Source organism: Ambystoma mexicanum, chromosome 3p (assembly GCF_040938575.1).
Source record: "Ambystoma mexicanum isolate Mex_15411 chromosome 3p, UKY_AmexF1_1, whole genome shotgun sequence".
Classification (NCBI taxonomy): Eukaryota; Metazoa; Chordata; class Amphibia; order Caudata; family Ambystomatidae; genus Ambystoma; species Ambystoma mexicanum.
The window spans coordinates 35,936,683-35,955,101 of record NC_090925.1 but is presented as its reverse complement, the minus strand read 5'-3'; the positions used below and the strand labels follow the sequence as shown (position 1 = coordinate 35,955,101).

At 43.7% G+C, this 18,419-nt stretch overlaps 1 protein-coding gene and 1 long non-coding RNA gene across 2 annotated transcripts in view; both read left to right on the top strand.

Annotated features, from left to right (window-relative positions):
- LOC138579471 (uncharacterized) overlaps nucleotides 1-8,712 on the top strand; it is a 46,376-nt gene extending 37,664 nt beyond the window's left edge. Inside the window, exon 3 of the long non-coding RNA XR_011304014.1 lies at nucleotides 8,122-8,712. This is a non-coding gene — a long non-coding RNA (uncharacterized lncRNA). The remainder of the gene's footprint in view (nucleotides 1-8,121) is intronic.
- A 7,196-nt stretch (nucleotides 8,713-15,908) lies between these two features.
- Nucleotides 15,909-16,841, top strand: LOC138579695 (olfactory receptor 8D1-like). Its single transcript, XM_069649933.1, has one exon. It carries the CDS (start codon nucleotides 15,909-15,911, stop codon nucleotides 16,839-16,841), a length of 933 nt encoding a protein of 310 aa, XP_069506034.1.
- The last annotated feature ends 1,578 nt before the right edge of the window (nucleotides 16,842-18,419 follow it).

The window sequence follows — 18,419 nt, the reverse complement described above, 5'->3', positions numbered from 1 at the left end:
GGTTTCTTATCCACAAGGACGCCTCAGCACTAAGCCGCTACCAATTCAAAGGGGTGCTGATGAAAGCAATCAGCAAAGCAGGGTGGGACCCCAAGGGTTTTGGCACCCATTCATTCAGAATAGGTGCCGCCACCTTAGCATGGCAAGGAGGCCTAGCTCCCCAACAACTAAAAAACATAGGGCGATGGAAGACAGATGGCTACAAAAGATACATCAGACCACAGCTAATATAGCCATCCTCCCTCATTTTTCTTTTTCCCCCTTCCTACAGAAACAACAGGCAGAGGGAGGACCGCTCTCCAATCAGCATGGCTAGTCGGCCACTCATTTATCTTCAGGACGGGCCGATGGGCAGAGGAGACCAAAGAAAGGCCACCTTTCAGAAACACCATTTCTTCATGGTGGGGATACAGAGGCCTACAATGGGCCGAGATCCACGAAAACCGAGCAGAACTGGTCGCATATAGAGACCCGCCAGAATTCTTGGTCATACACCTAGGGGGCAATGACCTGGTATTCATTGGAAGGAGAAATTTATTGGAGGATATGTGCTCCTCCCTAGCAGGCATCTCACATAATTGGACGGGAACAGAAATATATTTCTCGGCCATCCTACCCAGAAAGAAATGGCAAGGGGCCAACTGCTACAAATCGAAAGACATCTCTACAAGAAAACTCAACAGAGGGCTAGAGAAATTCTGTACAGCAAGAGGACTGGGCTTCATAAAGCACCCGGCCATTACACTGGGTGACCCGGATCTCTTTCACAAAGACGGCACTCATTTATCAAACCTGGGCATGGAACATTTCTTTAGAGAAATTACAGCAACTCTAGCCTCCAGGGGTTGCCACTAGGAGATACTTTCGGGGGGACGTGGTCAGCCGCCAACCTGCCCACGTGTGGCGGCATGGGCCAGAGGGGGTAACCCCAAGACTCTGTGCCCAAAAGTATGTTACTAAGATGATATGTATTTATTGTTATCTCCATAACCATATCTGTACAATAAAAACCTACGCCCTTTTATTGCCAACACTTGACAACAATGTGTGAGCCAAATTATTCCGGGTGAGGGTATGGGGTCGGCAAATAATTATGCATGCATATGGGTTCAGCAGTTATGGACAATGCTGCAGGGCCGCCCAAAGCGAGGCAGGGTAACTGCTGTTACCATCAGCAGGCCTGGAGAGGGGCAGCCCAACCTCTCCCCCTCTTTGCTCCTCTCCTTCCCCCAAGCCAGAGAGACACGCAGTCTGTGCAACACAAAGCTGAGGAAGGGTGAGGTGTGAACTATCACCTCACCCTTCCTCCATACAGCAAGGTGCTAAGCACCTAAGGAAACCAACAGTCAGGCAGGGATCAGGTTCAAAGACCTGCCCCCCCAGGGGGCCAGACAGTCGGCTATCCTTCTGGGGGCTGGAACACCAGACCCCACTACTATACATATCAAAGACCCAGGGCTCGCCTGGGTCTTATAAATACAGAGTGGCATGCTCTGAGAAAACACAAACAGTTTGTGGACCCTGAAAGGGGACCCAAACACACAGGAGGTGCACTGTTTACTCAGTGCCTTCCAAACCTTTGCTTCTTTACCACAAAACCCTCCCACCCTACAAATAAGGGAGAGGTACAAAGGAAAGGAAGTACAAGGCACTGTACGGTGCCCACAACAAGTCGTGGGACATGAGAAGGCGGGCACGGGCCAGAGGGGGTAACCCCAAGACCCGGTGCCCAAAAGTATGTTACTAACATGATATGTGATTATTGTTATCTCCATAACCATATCTGTACAATAAAAACCTACAGCCTTTTATTGCCAACACTTGACAACAATGTGTGAGCCAAATTATTCCGGGTGAGGGTATGGGGTCGGCAAATAATTATGCATGCATATGGGTTCAGCAGTTACAGAAGGCCACTGAGCAAGCGGTGGCCCTCTCACGCAGTATCCAGCCCAATTAAGACCAAAGAATTAGATGGCTGAGGCCCCACCGCAAGCCCAGTAACATCCCCACTTACACTACCCCAACTTAGTTCAAGGGGCAATGAAGTATAAGAATGTAGCTCCTGTACCTCCTGTGAGTCAAAGTAACGGCTGCTCCTCCAGCCGCACGTTTAGCTGCACGAGTGCTTCGGCATGCTCTGGAGGAAGAAAGGCAGCAAACAGTGATGACACATCAAGAGTTAAGGTACAGACTGTTCAAGTTCCATGGCCTGCAATGACACTTGGAGGAACACTTTCTCAATGAGGCTTTGCCGTTGTGATGCCACGCTGTATTCCTCCAACGTTCCCAATTTCCCACACACACCGTACTCTCAGCGTGCCTTCAAGCGGGGTGCAGCCTGCAACCTTCACTCACCGCGTTGGCACTTTGGGTGCTGGTATGTGTTAGAGTGTTAGAGTGTAGGAATTAGGGTAGAAGCAGATAAGAGGGCTCGTTATCTGCAATTGCTATATGCCAGTGTAACGTCACTTTTTGCTACTTGTCAAAAAATCCCATAGTGCCATACTGAGCATGCGTCCTGAGTCTGCGCATGCTCAGTAATTAATTAAGTGGGTCAGACTTTTTGACGGTGTGAAAATCCCATAATGAGCGGCCAAATGGGGGCCAAGAGCCTCGAGTGGGGTTTAAAAGCAAAAGGACACGGAACCAAACAAAAGGAGTGAAAAGACACAATTTAAGCTAATGGGAGTCCAAGGAACACACAGAAGTCACGATTCAGAGGCACAATACTTGGTCATAGCAGAAGAAGCCCCCTGCAAAACCAAAGAAACTCCATCCACCAAGCATGCATTTCTTGAAAACCCTCTGGCCCTGAAACCCCCACTTTACTAAAGTATCCCCCTCTGTCGTACCCCTCCCTCTTGTGCAGGGGGTGGGTGGGAGTTGCAACTACAGTTCCCTCCCTTTCAACGCGTACAAGGCGGCTCCCGCCTCAGCCTTAGGTGTGCTAACAGTACACGCTCTTCTTTGCGGTGGCCTTTCCTGGTTGAAGCGGTTGCAATGCCTAGGGGGGATAGTATACGGGGAAGGAGTTCACATGCCACTGCTATCTCTTCCCCCGACCCCTTAGGCGGCCATTACGATACCCACGTCCTGTCACTGTGGTTGCTAGGTGTGGCGGAGGCAGCGGTGCGTATACTATACAGGGCTTGTGCCCCCCTCCTTCCTCACGTCACTCCTTTTCCCCACGCGTGTGTATGACAACAAGCACACACGCAAAAGGTGAAGCTTCGTATGATGCTGCACTCAGCCTTTGAAGCTGTCCGTTTGCACATCGTTTTGCTGTCAGACTAGTCCTGGACAGTGGGTCAATGCCTTTGGGATAGGGGAATTACTGGCTCGCTGATTGGGGCAGGATCACTTGAAAGGCAGAGTTTTAGGGTTACCTATTTTTGGGATTAAGGACACCCACTTCTGTACAGACGTCAGGAGTTTCACAAAAATAGTTACCCAAGTACTTATAGTCTTCAATGGCTCTAACACAATGTGCATGAACTTTGTTAGTTTTGAACTCTAACAACACCCATGCCGTGATTTTTCGACATGGCAATTGATTGATTTAACTTTTATCAAATGTGATAAGGGTCTACACAGTTTCACCCCTTCCACCACAATTTAATGGAAAGGATTAAGGCAGGCAGTTCCCAAAACAATTCAATTTAAATGGATAGGGTGGTTTTCTATGGGGGAATACATTTGAGTTATATTTAATAAAATGTGCCAAGGGTCTCCCCAGTTCCACCCCCTACCGACTATGTGAGATGGAGATTAAGGCTGGCAGATTCCCCCACACTTTTATTGCCATTTGGATTAATCTACTTACATGGGAGGCCTTAGTTATGGGGCATCGAGGGAAATAGCAGTTCTCCTCTGAGGACAGTACAGATCTGGTCAAAGGCTTCAGGCAAGGATAATTCCCGGCACCCAGTCCTCTGGCTCTTTAAATGGCAGGCCCAGCTAACTTCTACATTTCACAATATTTGTCTCCCATGCACGGTTTAAGGCCTTGCAGGTAAACAGCCTTTCTCCTGGCAAGGTTTACCCTGATGGCCTTGGTAGCTTTCCTTGCCTCTCTGCTAGTTGTTCCTAAAAAGAGTCCAGAAGTGGAATACCTCTAGGAATAGAGTGGAAAAGTCAAGTGAAAAGCCCCTCTCAGATTGAAAACTGATCTCTTATAGGGCTGGTGACACTCACATATTATCATTATTTCCATTATACGGATTGGCTAGCTCTCTCCCTCACCCTGCCCCCAATACGCCCACTGCCTGCTGATAGGATAAGGAGTTGGGAGGTATGGATGAAGGAGGCTGAGGAAGGAGAAAGATATGAAACACTTGTGTATGAGCATGTTGTAAGGCCTTATCATATCTTCATATGATTCATCATCCCAAAATAACAGGTGGGTTTACCTTTTCAGTGTTCCTAAAAATCTCACAACATGGCAGAGACCTTAATTTTCTGATAACTGCAGGCACATTTATATATTTGAGTTCTATATTTTATTGCAAGTCGGAAAATACTAATCTTATTTCGGCACGCCCCCTTCCTGGGAGGAGCTACTGTTTTTCACAATTTGCTACTGTACCGCTCTAGTGAAAAATATGGCACTCCCCATTTCACTTCTAGATTTCATAATCTATTACCCTACCAGGTTTCCAGTTACTCAGAATTATGAGAATGCCAGAATCATTTACATGGTACAGACGGGCTTCTTATCTCCTTTAATATGAGTCTGAGTTGAGCTCAGTGGAACACACAATGCTTTTTATTAAGGAAAATGCATTCCTATGTTAATCTGCCGATGCTTCACATGTTCCCCTCAGTTTAACAATAGCCCCCACCTTTCTTAATTTAATTTCTCTTCTGTCACATGACCAGGATATCCGCCTCGCTCATATTATCCTACCCTCCCCTCTTTGGCTTCGAAACACCTTGTTTGGGGCTAATGGAAAGTTAATGGGGAGGTTTGACCTTAAGGTAATTTCTGCTGGCCATGCTATCTACAGCTACCTACCACAATTCTGATCAAATTCTCTGTAATTCTTTGTATTTTAAACCGAAAACCAGGCCTGCTTTCCCTGCTGGGCACAGCCCAAAGGTCTTGAGGTCAATGTTTCAGAGGCACAGACATTTCAGTTCAGTGGGGAAAACAAGCTACATACATAATTCTAATAGAGTAGCATTTTAAATTGTAAAGATGGGTTCAACATAATGGGCCTCATTAGGACCCAGGCGGTAAGGGGTTTACGGCGGCGTAAACAGCGCCGACCCTTACCGCCTGATTCCGAGGTCCCTTAGCGCCATGGCGGATTTAACACCTGCTTTTAGCAGGTGTTAAAATCCATGGCGCTAAGGGACCATGGAGTTAATTACGCCACCGTAATTTACGGTGGCGTAATTAACGCCTTCCCCACTCCCATTATGCCCTATGGGGCAAAAATTGGAATGGGGAAGGGTAAATGGGTCAATGGGGACTTACCGCCCCACTCACCTCGGAATGGGGCGGTAAGTCCGCCAACCACCATGGCGTAAACGTAGTTTACGCCATGGTGGTAAAGGTACGACCCAGGCGGTAATTTACCGCCTGGGTCGTAATGAGGCCCAATATGTTTGTATTGCATCTGGTCCTGCTGTTTATAACTACAATACAAGATTTTAAAAAATATAAGGTAACTTTTTGTATTATTCACCCATAGGCCACAGTTTAACATAGGAAAGTGTTGATTTCTACAAAACCAAATAGCCCTTTCTCTTGACATGCTGTTGTTTTATGTGATGAAAAGAAGTCTTTTTATTAGTAACAACTGCTAAATGCTTGTCTCACTTTGGATTTCTGGATCACCATTTTGCGCTGAATAGAAGTCAATGTTACATGCTGCTATCTGCCTCTTTATGTTGAAATTGTATCTTTTCATATTTTATGAAAAACAGCATTTCCAGCCACAAATGTCTTTTCCCGTTCATTTGGGCATATCCAGCAGTTTTAAGCTCTGAGGTAGATTCCCTTTCACTTGAGCACTTGTCCATTTTAACACAGTGGAAGGAGACCATTTTTTAAATTTAACTAGGCCTTATGTCGAAATCACAGTTTGTACTAGCTTTTCTATTCCACTCTTCATTAGCCAGCTTCAATCTCACAATAGGGGCCGGGCATGGCTTCTTAGTCTATGTCACTCTGGGGCTGCATTTGCACCCCACAAGTCCCCCCTGGGTCTTTGACGCAGTTGACCCATAGAAAAGAGCCAGGGAGAGCGGGGTGTTTGTTTTCTTTTTGCTTTGGCTCACTTCATGAATTTCCTCGTTGGAGCACGTTCACTCTTTTCCTGTCAGGAGGGAGTGGTGCTCTGATTTGCACTCCACTCTTTTAGGATTTTGGGGGGTGGTCCTGGAACCCCTCCCTTTTTGTTACCTCCTACCCATAGGCTGTGAAGGTTAGGAGTTATTGAGTCTGCAGAGAGTAAAAGAGAGGTTAAGTATTTTATACAGTACTTCTTTCCTCCAGTAAATAGGCATACAATTTGGAAAACAAAACAAGATCACATAACACATTGACATTTATTTCCCTTGCATGAACATTTCTACACACTTTATTTTCTCATCCTGATTTGTATACCTTCTTTATGATTGTAAATTACTTTACTCCCTGTATATATATTAGATGGCCGCAATAGTGGCCATGTAGTTATGGTTAAGTTGCTGTTTCCATAGGAAGAGCACTTTTTGGGCGGCTTCTAACTCGGCTCCCCCTGGACAAACACTTACCAAAGTTTGTAAAAAGAAAGTACATGGGCTACTCTGAATTTGTTTCCAAAGTTTGGAAAGGATTCGTCAAGGGGGGCCAAAGTTATAGGGGTGGTCCCAAAACGTCTTTTTTTCCCATAGACTGAATGGGGCAAAAACTTTGCGCACGGCTACAGGCCAAACCACTGGACGGATTGTCATCAATTTTGCGGCTGGGGTTTGTTCCCAAAAGCGTGCTTTTGTAAATTTGGTGATAATTCTTATTGTAGTTTCCTTTAAAATGATAAAAAAATAGCACTCTAAAAATTAGTGATATCTATGTCCGCTCCGCTGACCCACTTCCCTGTTCGCTCAGTGGAGAATATTTCTATGGCATGCTGTACGTCAAGATGTTGCGCATTCACCCATTGGGTCTGCCGTAGCGTCAAGTGCGTAGCATTCTTTTCATACGGCCGCCATGGTCACTTAGTTTTTGAGTTGTACGCCGAAATCACCGCAAACAAACCCTTTTGGAACCTTGTGTCGAAAGGTAAGCGTTACTTATAAGTGGCAGTAGAAAGTGAAACAGTACTTTAATCTTGTTACCATTATCGTACCGTGCACTGCAACTAGGTAGACAATGTACTACAATTATTTACTGCGTCTATGTAAGAAGCCAACATCAAAATTACTGCGGTTAGACGGGCGTCCTATATTTTCGAATGGGAGGCAGCCATCTGCACGGTTTCATAAACAGAGTGCGTCTGCACGTGGTCGGGAGAAACGGTTCTCATGAGTGACTGCTGATATGTAGTTGCAAAAAGAGAATGTATTTACGGTCGGAGTGAAGGTCAATTCATCTCATTTCATTTTTTCAGTAGTCGCTCAGTATGGTCGCGGATGCACCAAACCTCATAAGGGTCAATTGTTTTTCGACCTTGATGTACAGGGACCAGAGACAGAAAGAATGGAGGGAGTCACAGTTTGAGAAACATTCCCTTTGCTAACTTATGCTTCAAAAAGTTTTGTGAGGCACATGAAATAGCAGTTCCCGTGGAAGTCTTCTAGCAAAGAACTACTGTGTGACTGCGGAGGTGGAAATGGAGTCTGTGCATATCATGTAAGCTTTTTTTAGAGGCCTGTATACCAACCTGCCATTCTTTACTTAGTCTTAAAAAAAACAAATGTATTACTAGTAATGCTTTTGGAAGTTTGTGTGCCATTCAAATTTCATATCGCACATTAGCGCCATGTGTACAATGTCACTACAATTTCCATTATTACCTATGACATTTATGTGACAATCCATTTTTTTTGCCTGCTATGTATATTGTACATTGTCGCTTTTTCCGCAAAGCCTTTGTATTGATAGATATATTTTTTTCATTTTACCCGCAGCTACTTCCTTCCGTACTGGGAATGCCATAGCCTTCAGCGTCCAACTGACATTTTTTTTAATCGTCAAGTGCAGCTTTTCGTCACCGGTTGTATGTGCGTCATCATTGAATGGGATGACCGCATCGGACCTCTATGTCCGTACGCTGTTGTAGCAGTAAGAAGCAACATACCATCCTTTCTGGTGTCATAGTTCGCAGCCATTCACGTCGCCTTCTAAATCAGTGTGACAGGGATTCGCCTTCTGTGTCAACAACGCATAATTTCAGTCTGGTTTAACAACAACGTCACCATTGGCAGTAACATTATAAGTAACATACCATACTTTCTGATGGACTTCATCACAGCAATTGACGTCGTCTTGACAGTGAATGTGAGAGGAAACAGACTACTGTGTCGCCACTGTATACTGTGTGTGTGTTAAAAACTGTGGCGCCAACGCATGGTGACTGTGTGGGAAAAATCTACTTGACCACCAAAGGTAACATTTTAATTGTGCTGCTGAGACTCAAACTTCCCATTTCTTTGCAACTGAAAACAGGGCGATGATTTAACACCGTGCATTGTGAAATAAAAGTCCCTTTCTACTGCTCACATGGTAGTGTATTTTTTAATCATTTCATGTTCCCCTTCATATTCTGCCATACAACGTTGCAGGTTGTAGAATGTTCTTTAATAGTTGGCGTATGACACTACGTGAGCCTTTATGGAATCATTTCTTTACGCTGCCAAGGTACGTTATCCAGAGCGCTATTGGACACCACTTGCTTTGGCAACGTTAGGCTCAGGGCCATCTATTATGCTTTTGTGCCGTTAGGGTACTTTCTGAAACCCAGATGCCCCAATTACCGACATCAGTTCTGCATGAAGACGCTATGTTGTCAGATTTGGTATCTTTCTGTAAGTGGAAAAATGAGATCAGGTGCAGTGAAAGTGTTTGCTGTACAGAAACGTTTCAAAAGCAATGCTTCCTTATAACTTCTCAGTACACCTTTCTTCACCCATTTCACCTTGTGACACACAAAAATGTGTGCACAGGTCAGTGGTAATGGTATTGATTGCAATATTTCTGCCATTACTGCATTTTTGCCAAGCATAATCCCTGTATATTCCATACATCTATGTACAGTTCATTGCGCACGAAAACACACGTTTTGTGTTTTGCATGTGGTACTATTTTCATATTTCCTAAGTGTTGTCATGTACATAAGAAATCAACGGTATGCCTTTCGTCTCTGAAGGGTACGCTGTAGGTATGCTTACTGACCACAATGTCGGGAGATATATACTGCCATTTACTAGTTGAGATAAAACATTGATTTGCAGTCGCCATGTCCACCAGGCACTGGCTTGCTGTTACAGGTGTTGCTGATAACCTCAAATTTTAGAGCAAATACAAATCTTCTTCGCCCACTACGGTCACATGTTTCCCTTTTTCACTTTCTGGCATCTGTAATGGAAAGCGAAAAAAGACTTTGTATGCAACGGCCGCCTTCCCTTTCAATGGTGGCCATCTTGGAAAAGGATTTGTTTTCTTCAATCGGGAACGCCAGAGGCGTTCCGGTTAAAGATAAAAAATCCATTATTTTTTTTGGTGAATGGGTTAGTGCCGCAAAATCTGTATTGGCAATGGCATTCAGCCCCCATTTTTTTAGGGTGCAATGGGGTTCACTGAATAAAATACCTTGGTATGTACTCTTGCTTCTATTGTCATGTAAACTTGCACTGTTCAGTTGTGCACAGGAATTGTTTCAGTTACAAGTTCGTACAACAATATACAATGTCCTTCCGCACTATCAACGACTCACCGGTACCCTTGTGAAGTGTGTATGAGTTCTGCACCATGTGGCGATGCTGTGCAACTGCATATGCTACTGTGCAATTCGTAGAAAGATGGGCAGTAAAGTCAAATGTTGCTTTACAGTATGCTTTTGTGTTACTATTGGAACCCTTGTAAAATTTTGGTTACCTAATGTTATTGATCACCTACAGTACAGACAATCTATGTAAATCATTGAAAAAACATTTCTCAAAGGGCCATTACGGTTACGTTGCCCTACTAAAAATGTCCAAAATTCACTACAAAAAAAACTTTGTTAAAGGGACGTTATGGTTAAGTTGCCCTATCAAAAACCTTTTGTACAAAAACACCTAGTATCTCCCACCTCTTGATCATCATTACGACTCTTACCTCATCACCCTCAAACGCAAGTGCAGGGTGGCTGAGTGGAAGTGGAGGGCAAACGTTGCATCCTCTGGAAAAATTGCCTGCCGCCTGCTCCAAAGGAAGTACAGACTCTCTGTCCTCGCCAAGAAGAGAGCACACATTCAAGCCCGTGCCTCTGCGGCATCTATCAACTCGGCCGGACTCATAAAAATCTGCAAGGAGCTGGCCAATCCTGCTGCAGTCTCTACCTCTCCTGTTCCCTCCCAGGCATTGGCCTCCCATTTCATCACTAAAACTCAGGACATCCTTCCACCCTCTCTTCCTCTTACTTCTCCTCCTACACTCCTGGAGCTGCCTGTGGCATCCTCTCTGCCTCCCTTCTCTTCCTTTCCTTTGTTCACCCCTGACAATGTTTCTAGACAAGTCCGATCTATGAAATTCTCATCAAAACAGGTTCTTCCCTGTTCATCCAGAACCATCAAGGACCACATTGACACCCTTGTTCCAGCCTTGGCCATATTCTGCAATCACTCATTTGCCACTGGAACCTTTCCCTCCCTCCTTAAGCACTCTCATATGCACCCCCTCCTAAAGAAGACATCTGCTGATCCTTCCTCTATGACTAACTATCGCCTAATCTCCATTACTCCTTTCCTGGGAAAACACTTGGAAAAGCTGGCCATCACCCAGCTTAATCTTTACACTGAATCTGTTGGTTGCCTCGATGATCACCAGTCTGGCTTCAGAGAGGCCAGAGCATAGAAACTGCTCTCCTGAACATCTGTGAAGACCTGCTCTCTAACCTTGATTCTAACCTTCCTTCTGTCCTCATTTCCCTCAATCTTTCATCTGCTTTTGATATGAACAACCATGCCATCCTGCTCAATCGCCTCCGTGATAACTTGGGTATCACTGATCAGGCCCTGGCCTGGCTGAACTCCTTTCTCACTGATCGACCCTCTCAGATCCAGCTGGGGTCCTTCATTTCTTCTATCTCTCTCTCTACCTGTGGTGTTCCCCAGGGATCAAACCGTTCTCCCTGGCTGTTCAACCAATACCTGGTACCTCTTGCCCCCCACTGCATCACTGCTCTCTGCTCCAACTTTCAGTGTTATGCAGAGGACACCCAGCTCTCTTTCAGGCTCCCCTCAGCCGCCTCTACTCCTTCTCTCATTCTAAACTGTCTGTCCGCAATTCAGGAGTGGTGTGCCACCAATGATCTCTGCCTTAATGCCAGTATGATGGAGATACTCCTCATTGGCACTAATAACTATGAGAGACCAATGGAGTTATTTATAGACGCCTGTTCCAAACTCCTTTCAAAGCCTTGTGGACAATACTAGAAAAAAAAGGAACAAACCGTCTCTCTCCTCTTCAAACTCTACCCCTGCTCCCACTCTCGGTCCGTGGACCAAATAAGGACCGAGTGTAAGGTTTTGAAAAACAAATGTAACGAAATACAATTTTATTAAAGAGAAAACACAATACACAGTAATCTTAAAAATTAACACATTTTAAAAAGGTGTAAAACATAGTGCACTCTTACTAAAACATCAAATACAAAACCACAATACACGTTCTAAATCAGTTTTAAATAAAATATATTGAAAAACTGATAAAAAACAACACAAACCTGCGTAGGTGTCACCTATACACCCAAAAAAAGCTCCTGCCTATACAAATCTAAACAGAGCAACACATAAGAAATTAAACCCTGGTGTATAGTAACGCTTTGGTAGGTAGCACCTTCAAACAACTACTGTTCTTGGTTTGTTGAAGGTATGTTAATCACCTATCTGTTAATTGTCTACCCCTTGAAACTGCTACTGGGGTGACTATAACCACTGAATTGGTCAGTGAACCGCACCTTACAATTTAGGGTTCTCTTATGCCCAACATGTTTCATTCAAATATATTTTGGAACAAATTGCTTGAACTTCATCAGGGGATCCAAAACAAAAATCCACTATACACAATAGATGAACATAATCAAAGACACGTTATTTGAACTGTCTCAGAAGATGAGGTATGTCTCCACGTTGGGGTGATTCCAAGTGATTATTTTATTGATATTGAAATTGAAAGAACCTACTACTCTGCGAGAACTAGGAAGCCTTCTTGGACTCACTAATTATAGTAGAAAGTTCATTGAAGAGTACGCAGAAGTCACTCGACCTTTAGTCCATTTATTTTAGGCTGGGGTCAAATGGTAATGGGGTCTGGAACAATCAGAGGCAGTAAAACAACTAAAGAGAAGCCTTTCTCAAGCACCTCGTTTGGCTTACCTCATAAAGAACAAGGAGGTCTTCTTGGAGACAGCGTTCCCAGATACTTGATTAACAGCTGGATTGTACCAAAAGCACAACAAGGTCAACAAAGTAATCTTGTACGCAAGCAAGACTTTGTCCTCTGTAGAGGAAAAATTCAATGATTGCGACAAAGCACGTGTGGGTGCTGAAGAATTACAGCCCATTCATCCAAGGGAAGCACATCATAGTGGAGACTCCTCACCAACCCTTGCAATACTTACAGAGTGACCGAATACGAACATGGATTGTAAGTCATTCTAGGATTACCTCCTGTATTCTGTCCATGCAAGGCTTTCCTTTGGAGATCCAATATGGCCAAAATAAGAAGAGTGCTCTCGCGCAAGTATTGGCTGACTTGCATGACTGTGCTCAAGAAAACTGTCTCGAGGATGAAAGTCTAAGGACAATATGGTGAAAAGGAATTTGTGTCTGTTATTGGTAATGCGTTGGTGAATGATACCCTCGAACCCTCTGCTGGTTAAAAAATAGGTCCTCAAAGTAGTCAGGTGGCAGAGTCGAAGGCAGTACATCAAGCCATCCTCACTGCTGTGTACCACCAACTCCAAGAACTGATAATCACTGACTCTGATTATGTCCAGAAAGGGTTTGTGGAACACCTGATGAACTGGAAAAATTGAGGCATGCTGTGTGCAAATACCAAAGCACTCAAGCATGGGAAATTAATCCAATGAATTGATGATCTAGTGACCTCTAATGAGATGATCATCTATTGGAAAAAGATCAGAGGTCACTCCAAAACAGAGGGACCAGACAAAACTGGGAATTACTTGGCTGACCAGTTGGCAAAAACCAGAGCAATTCACAGGGATTTCATAGAAACCAAATGCCTGTTGGAGGAAATTCAGTCCACTGCTGTCACCAGGTCCCAAACCATTCCAAGAGTGAACTCTCAACTGCCCAGCGGAGTAAAGAAACCCTAGATGCAAATTTGATTACTGCATAAAAAGAGTAACCAATTATTGGGAAATTTTATTGTTTGTTTGTTTTATTATTTGTAATGAGCGAGCATACAACATATTGAAGACCCCGTGAATTTTCCTCCGACAGAATCAGATTATACCGAGAAAGAGGATCTCCAAGTGTTTCCAAAATGTTCTGAATCCAAGGCGGTTTGTTGGTACGGAGATCCCTATCTGGATGTGACCAGTGGGTGGTACCTACCCCATTCCAAAGCCTGATGTTAAGTCATGCCCATGACGCGGCCACTGACAGTCATAGGGGGTTTCATACAACATTAGAAATCTTGCGATATGTTACATACTAGACACACATGGGTCAGGTCCTCGATATCTACTTGAAGGGGTGTCTTATGTGTGCTCAATCTCAGCCAAGTACCCTCACACACAGAGCTCCCCTAAAAAAAAAGGGGAATGACACTGCCATGGTCAGATTTGAAAGTTGATTTCATGGAGCCAGTGATTCGCTCCTCTAGAGGAAACGAGTACATGTTGAGCGTAACATGTTTGTTTGCCAAGTGGGTAAAATGTCTTCCGGCCCTGAATTGTAAGGTGGAGACGGCTGCCGCACTAATGATCAACCACATCTTCTCTCGTTTCAGCCTTCCCCAAAGGATTGAGTCGGACCGAGGAAGTAATTTTACCACGGAGGTGATATGATATGATATGTCATTTATTTAATGAAGCATGCTCCAACACAAGTGTGGAAAAAGCCTCTAATTGCACTATGAGGTGTTCTAAGCAAGAGATAGTCCTATGGGTCTCACATCCCAATGGCATGTCTTACTACGATCCACTATGTGTCTCCATCATCTCATCCAGACATAGCAGATGGATCTATACAATACAGATATTCTTTGCTCACTTTGTTATCTTTGGTCTTTTGTCTTGTTTTTCTACTATTGTCTCTTTTTGGAATATCCAATTGAATCAACCAACCGTTTCCATCCTGAAATGCGGTATGTTTGGGTTTTCTTTGTACATTCATTTCAATTACTTCTGTTTGCGCACAATTTACATTGTATACATTGTTTTTGTGTAATTATGAAAATAATTATGTTTCTTGTTCTACTGTAACAATGTGATGGAATATTTTGATTTAATTTGATTTAAACAGCCTTGAAAATGACCAGGAGGTCGAAACACGTGTCGGCTGTACCACTGCACTGATTTGTGGAATAAACCTCACTACAGACATTACAGAACTGTGTCATTTTATATATTGTCTATACCTTATGATTATTGATCTGAGCACGAATTGCCCGCCCCAATTTCCAATTTTTCTGATATTTAAACAGGCCTAAGAAGGTGTTGGAGCACTTTACATGATACAATATGGCATTTATAACGTGCCTTTACACAAGTGTTTCAAGGCGCGACGAGGCAATTTTTCTGTACATTTCTATTCAGATCATAGTGGGTGATCTGTGGGGAGAGGGTATTTTCTGCCTTTCTTGAACAGCTTACACACCTTAACTCTGAGGGTGGTTAATAGTGCACAGGAATCTAGATCGATCCCACTGACTTCTATTCACTGTTTAAATATCACAAAATAAATGGTGAATTCAAAGTGGTGTTATGAGCAGAACTTTGGAGTCATTTTATTTAAATCAAATTAAATTATCTGTGTAACTGTTCAGGATTGAAGAATTAATGTTTACTTGCATTTTAGCATGAGATGAGTGAATTGGATGTTTTAATATCTTGAGTGGTAATTAATGTCCTGTTATTTTGTTCTTTATGAGGTTAGGTCATCATCCTCAGTTCAACCTGAATCCCACATTTTGGAGGATACAACATGTCCATTTGTCCTGCATTAGCACTTTGCAGTTCTTCAACTACATGCACTATAGTGAGGTGGTTCGGCAGAACACTCGAAACAGTGGACGGACAGTCCTGCACCATTGACAGATTTGGAAATGTCCAACCTCTGACTTTTGATGGACAGAGATCTGTTGAACTTCAAACTGAATGCAACTCTGGAAGAGACAAGAGCTTATTAGATAAGTTCAATCCATGATGTCTTGCAGATGGCACCAGAAACACATGCCTTTATTAGTGATAGTGTCCAGGGGGAACTCAATATAAATCATTATGAGTTTGCAACTTTCCCTGATATTCAGCCCAGAGTGTCTGATAGTGATTCACACAATATGCTCTAAAGAACATCAATTACTCACATCCAGTCTTTTCTGGTCAAAAATTCATCAACCCAATATTGCGAAGATGCTTTGGAGATGTTGAGGTAGCACTGAAGGCAATTTTGACATGTCAGCAAAATACTACATGTAGGAGACAATTTAAAAGAACGTATGTCTTAGAAGTACTTCATCAACCATGAACATGGATAATCAGACCTCTGACACTGAATTCTTTATTGTTGGATTCTCTGATTTTCCTCAGCTGAAGGTCCCCCTCTTTGTTGCTTTTCTAATGGTTTACCTGGTTACTCTTGGAGGGAATCTTATTATCTTCACACTGGTTTGCTGTAACACACAGCTTCACACTCCCATGTACTTCTTTCTTACCAATTTGTCATTCATTGATGTTACTTTTACCACCACAATCTTCCCTAAAATGCTAGCCGACTTTTTTGCTGAGAGACCAACATTTTCCTTGACAGAATGCCTGGTTCAGCTGTATTTCTTCATGGCCTTGGTGTATGGAGAATTCTTCTTGCTCACGGTCATGGCTTATGATCGCTACGTTGCTATCTGCAATCCCTTGCGTTATTCCGTCATTATGAGTAAGGCTCTGTGTTCTCAACTCTCCGCTGGCGCCTGGGTATTAGCTTTCCTGGGGCCAGTACCACACACAGTGATGACCTCAGCACTGTCTTTCTGCAAGTCCCATCTGGTCAACCACTTCTTCTGTGACATCACAGCCCTAATGAAGATTTCCTGCACCAGCACCCGCAGGATTGAGACACTCTCCTTTATTACTGGAACAGTGGTGCAGGTCTTCTCCTTGCTTCCTATCATCATTTCCTACATCCACATCATTTCAGCCATCTTGAAAATCCAATCTGTTGAGGGCCGATCTAAAGCCTTCTCCACCTGCGCGTCCCACTTGACCGTGGTGATTTTATTTTTTGGATCTCTTATCATTATGTACTTGCGACCGCCCTCCATGTATTCACTAAATCAGAACAAGGTCTTTGCCCTGTTGTACTGCGCTATTGTCCCGCTGTTCAATCCTATTATATACAGTCTAAAAAACAAAGAACTCAGAAACGCCTTGCGGAAAATCAAAATGACAATCAGAAAATGAGAGTAGAAAATCACTGTGCACACATACGGAAAGAAAGGCTACTTTTGGCAATGACAAAAGGGTCTTATGAACAAAGAGCATCTCAGCCATTACTCTGCAAACCTCAATGCACTTCACCTGTTTAGTTGCACAGATGACTTGGACGGAAATAACAGCTATTTGTGGGAATATGAACAAGTCTACATACATCAATAAGGCCCATTATCATTACATTATATAACAAATCAGTATCAGGTCTTTTGCCTGCAATCTATTATGGCAAAAAATCCCAATTTCCATACGCCTCTCAGAAAGCCCAGCCCCCCCGCCGCACATGAGTGTGTACAGGGGGCTGACAGGCAGAACAAGCTGAAGTGGGAAGCCGCGGGCACGATGGAGCAGCCAGGTGTGTGTAAGTGAGTGTGTTTGTGTGTTGTTGGATAGGTGTGCAATGTTTCTGGGTGGGAAGAGAGCGGGATTGAGGGGCAATGCGAAGCAGGGTTATGGGGGTGGAACACCCAAATGAAAGAAAATCATGTGAGTAGAGAGCAGGAGGGGGTGGGGCCAGCTCCGAAGGGAGTTCAGGGGTGCACTTCTCACGGATGCCATGACAGTCCTACCCATTGAAGACTGCTCCAAATCGGTCTAGAAAAGCAGCCTGATTTGGGTGCGGCATTCAACAGGCAGGATTATACCATACAATCAACAAATCAGACAAGCCAATGATGATAACGGGAATATATCTGGAAGTGCATGCTTCATGCAGCTCAGATCCATTCCCTATTTCAGACCACTGTGTAAAATCACACATTCGGTGAGCGGAAAGATAAAGGTCAATTTGAGAGTGTTTTGATCGTTCTTTTGTCAGAATGGAATTGTTCACCGATATTTGCTCCAGACAGCACCTATCAATTTGTGTGGATGAAGTAGAAATCTGCTAACACATGCCGGGGGAAGTTAGACCAGATTATAGGGTGTGATTCAAGGACAATAAGCACCAGTCAGGAATTGTGTTGGTCTATCAATACATAATTAGTAAAACGCTTGTTTTTGCAGGTGCTCAAAAGAATTAGTGGTTTGCATGTGCTCTCAATGTTGGAGTGGGATCTAACCATGTGATGTTTCCCAAAAAATGAATTCAGTGACTCTTTGAGTAGTTCCTGATTGGGGAATGCTGGTTGGTGCAGTTTCTGCAAGTGGCCTTGTGCCGTGCTACAGTTGTGCTTCGCTGAACGCCAATGTCCTTGTACCGTGCTACAGTAGAAATCATGTGTCATGTAATGCAATGCTGTGCTTCACTGAACACCAATGCCCCTGTACTGTGCTACAGTAGAAATCATGTGTAATGTAATGCAATACTGTGCTTCACTGAACGACAATGGCCTTGTGCCGTGCTACAGTAGAAATCATGTGTTATATAAGGCAATACTGTGCTTCACTGAACGACAATGGCCTTGTGCCGTGTTACAGTAGAAATCATGTGTTATATAAGGCAATACTGTGCTTCACTGAACACCAATGGCCTTGTGCCGTGCTACAGTAGAAATCATGTGTAATGTAAGGCAATACTGTGCTTCACTGAACGCTAATGGCCTTGTG

Bases quoted from the DNA above. Each gene is read 5' to 3' on its own strand.
- LOC138579695 (XM_069649933.1), top strand. From the start codon at position 15,909: ATGAACATGGATAATCAGACCTCTGACACTGAATTCTTTATTGTTGGA.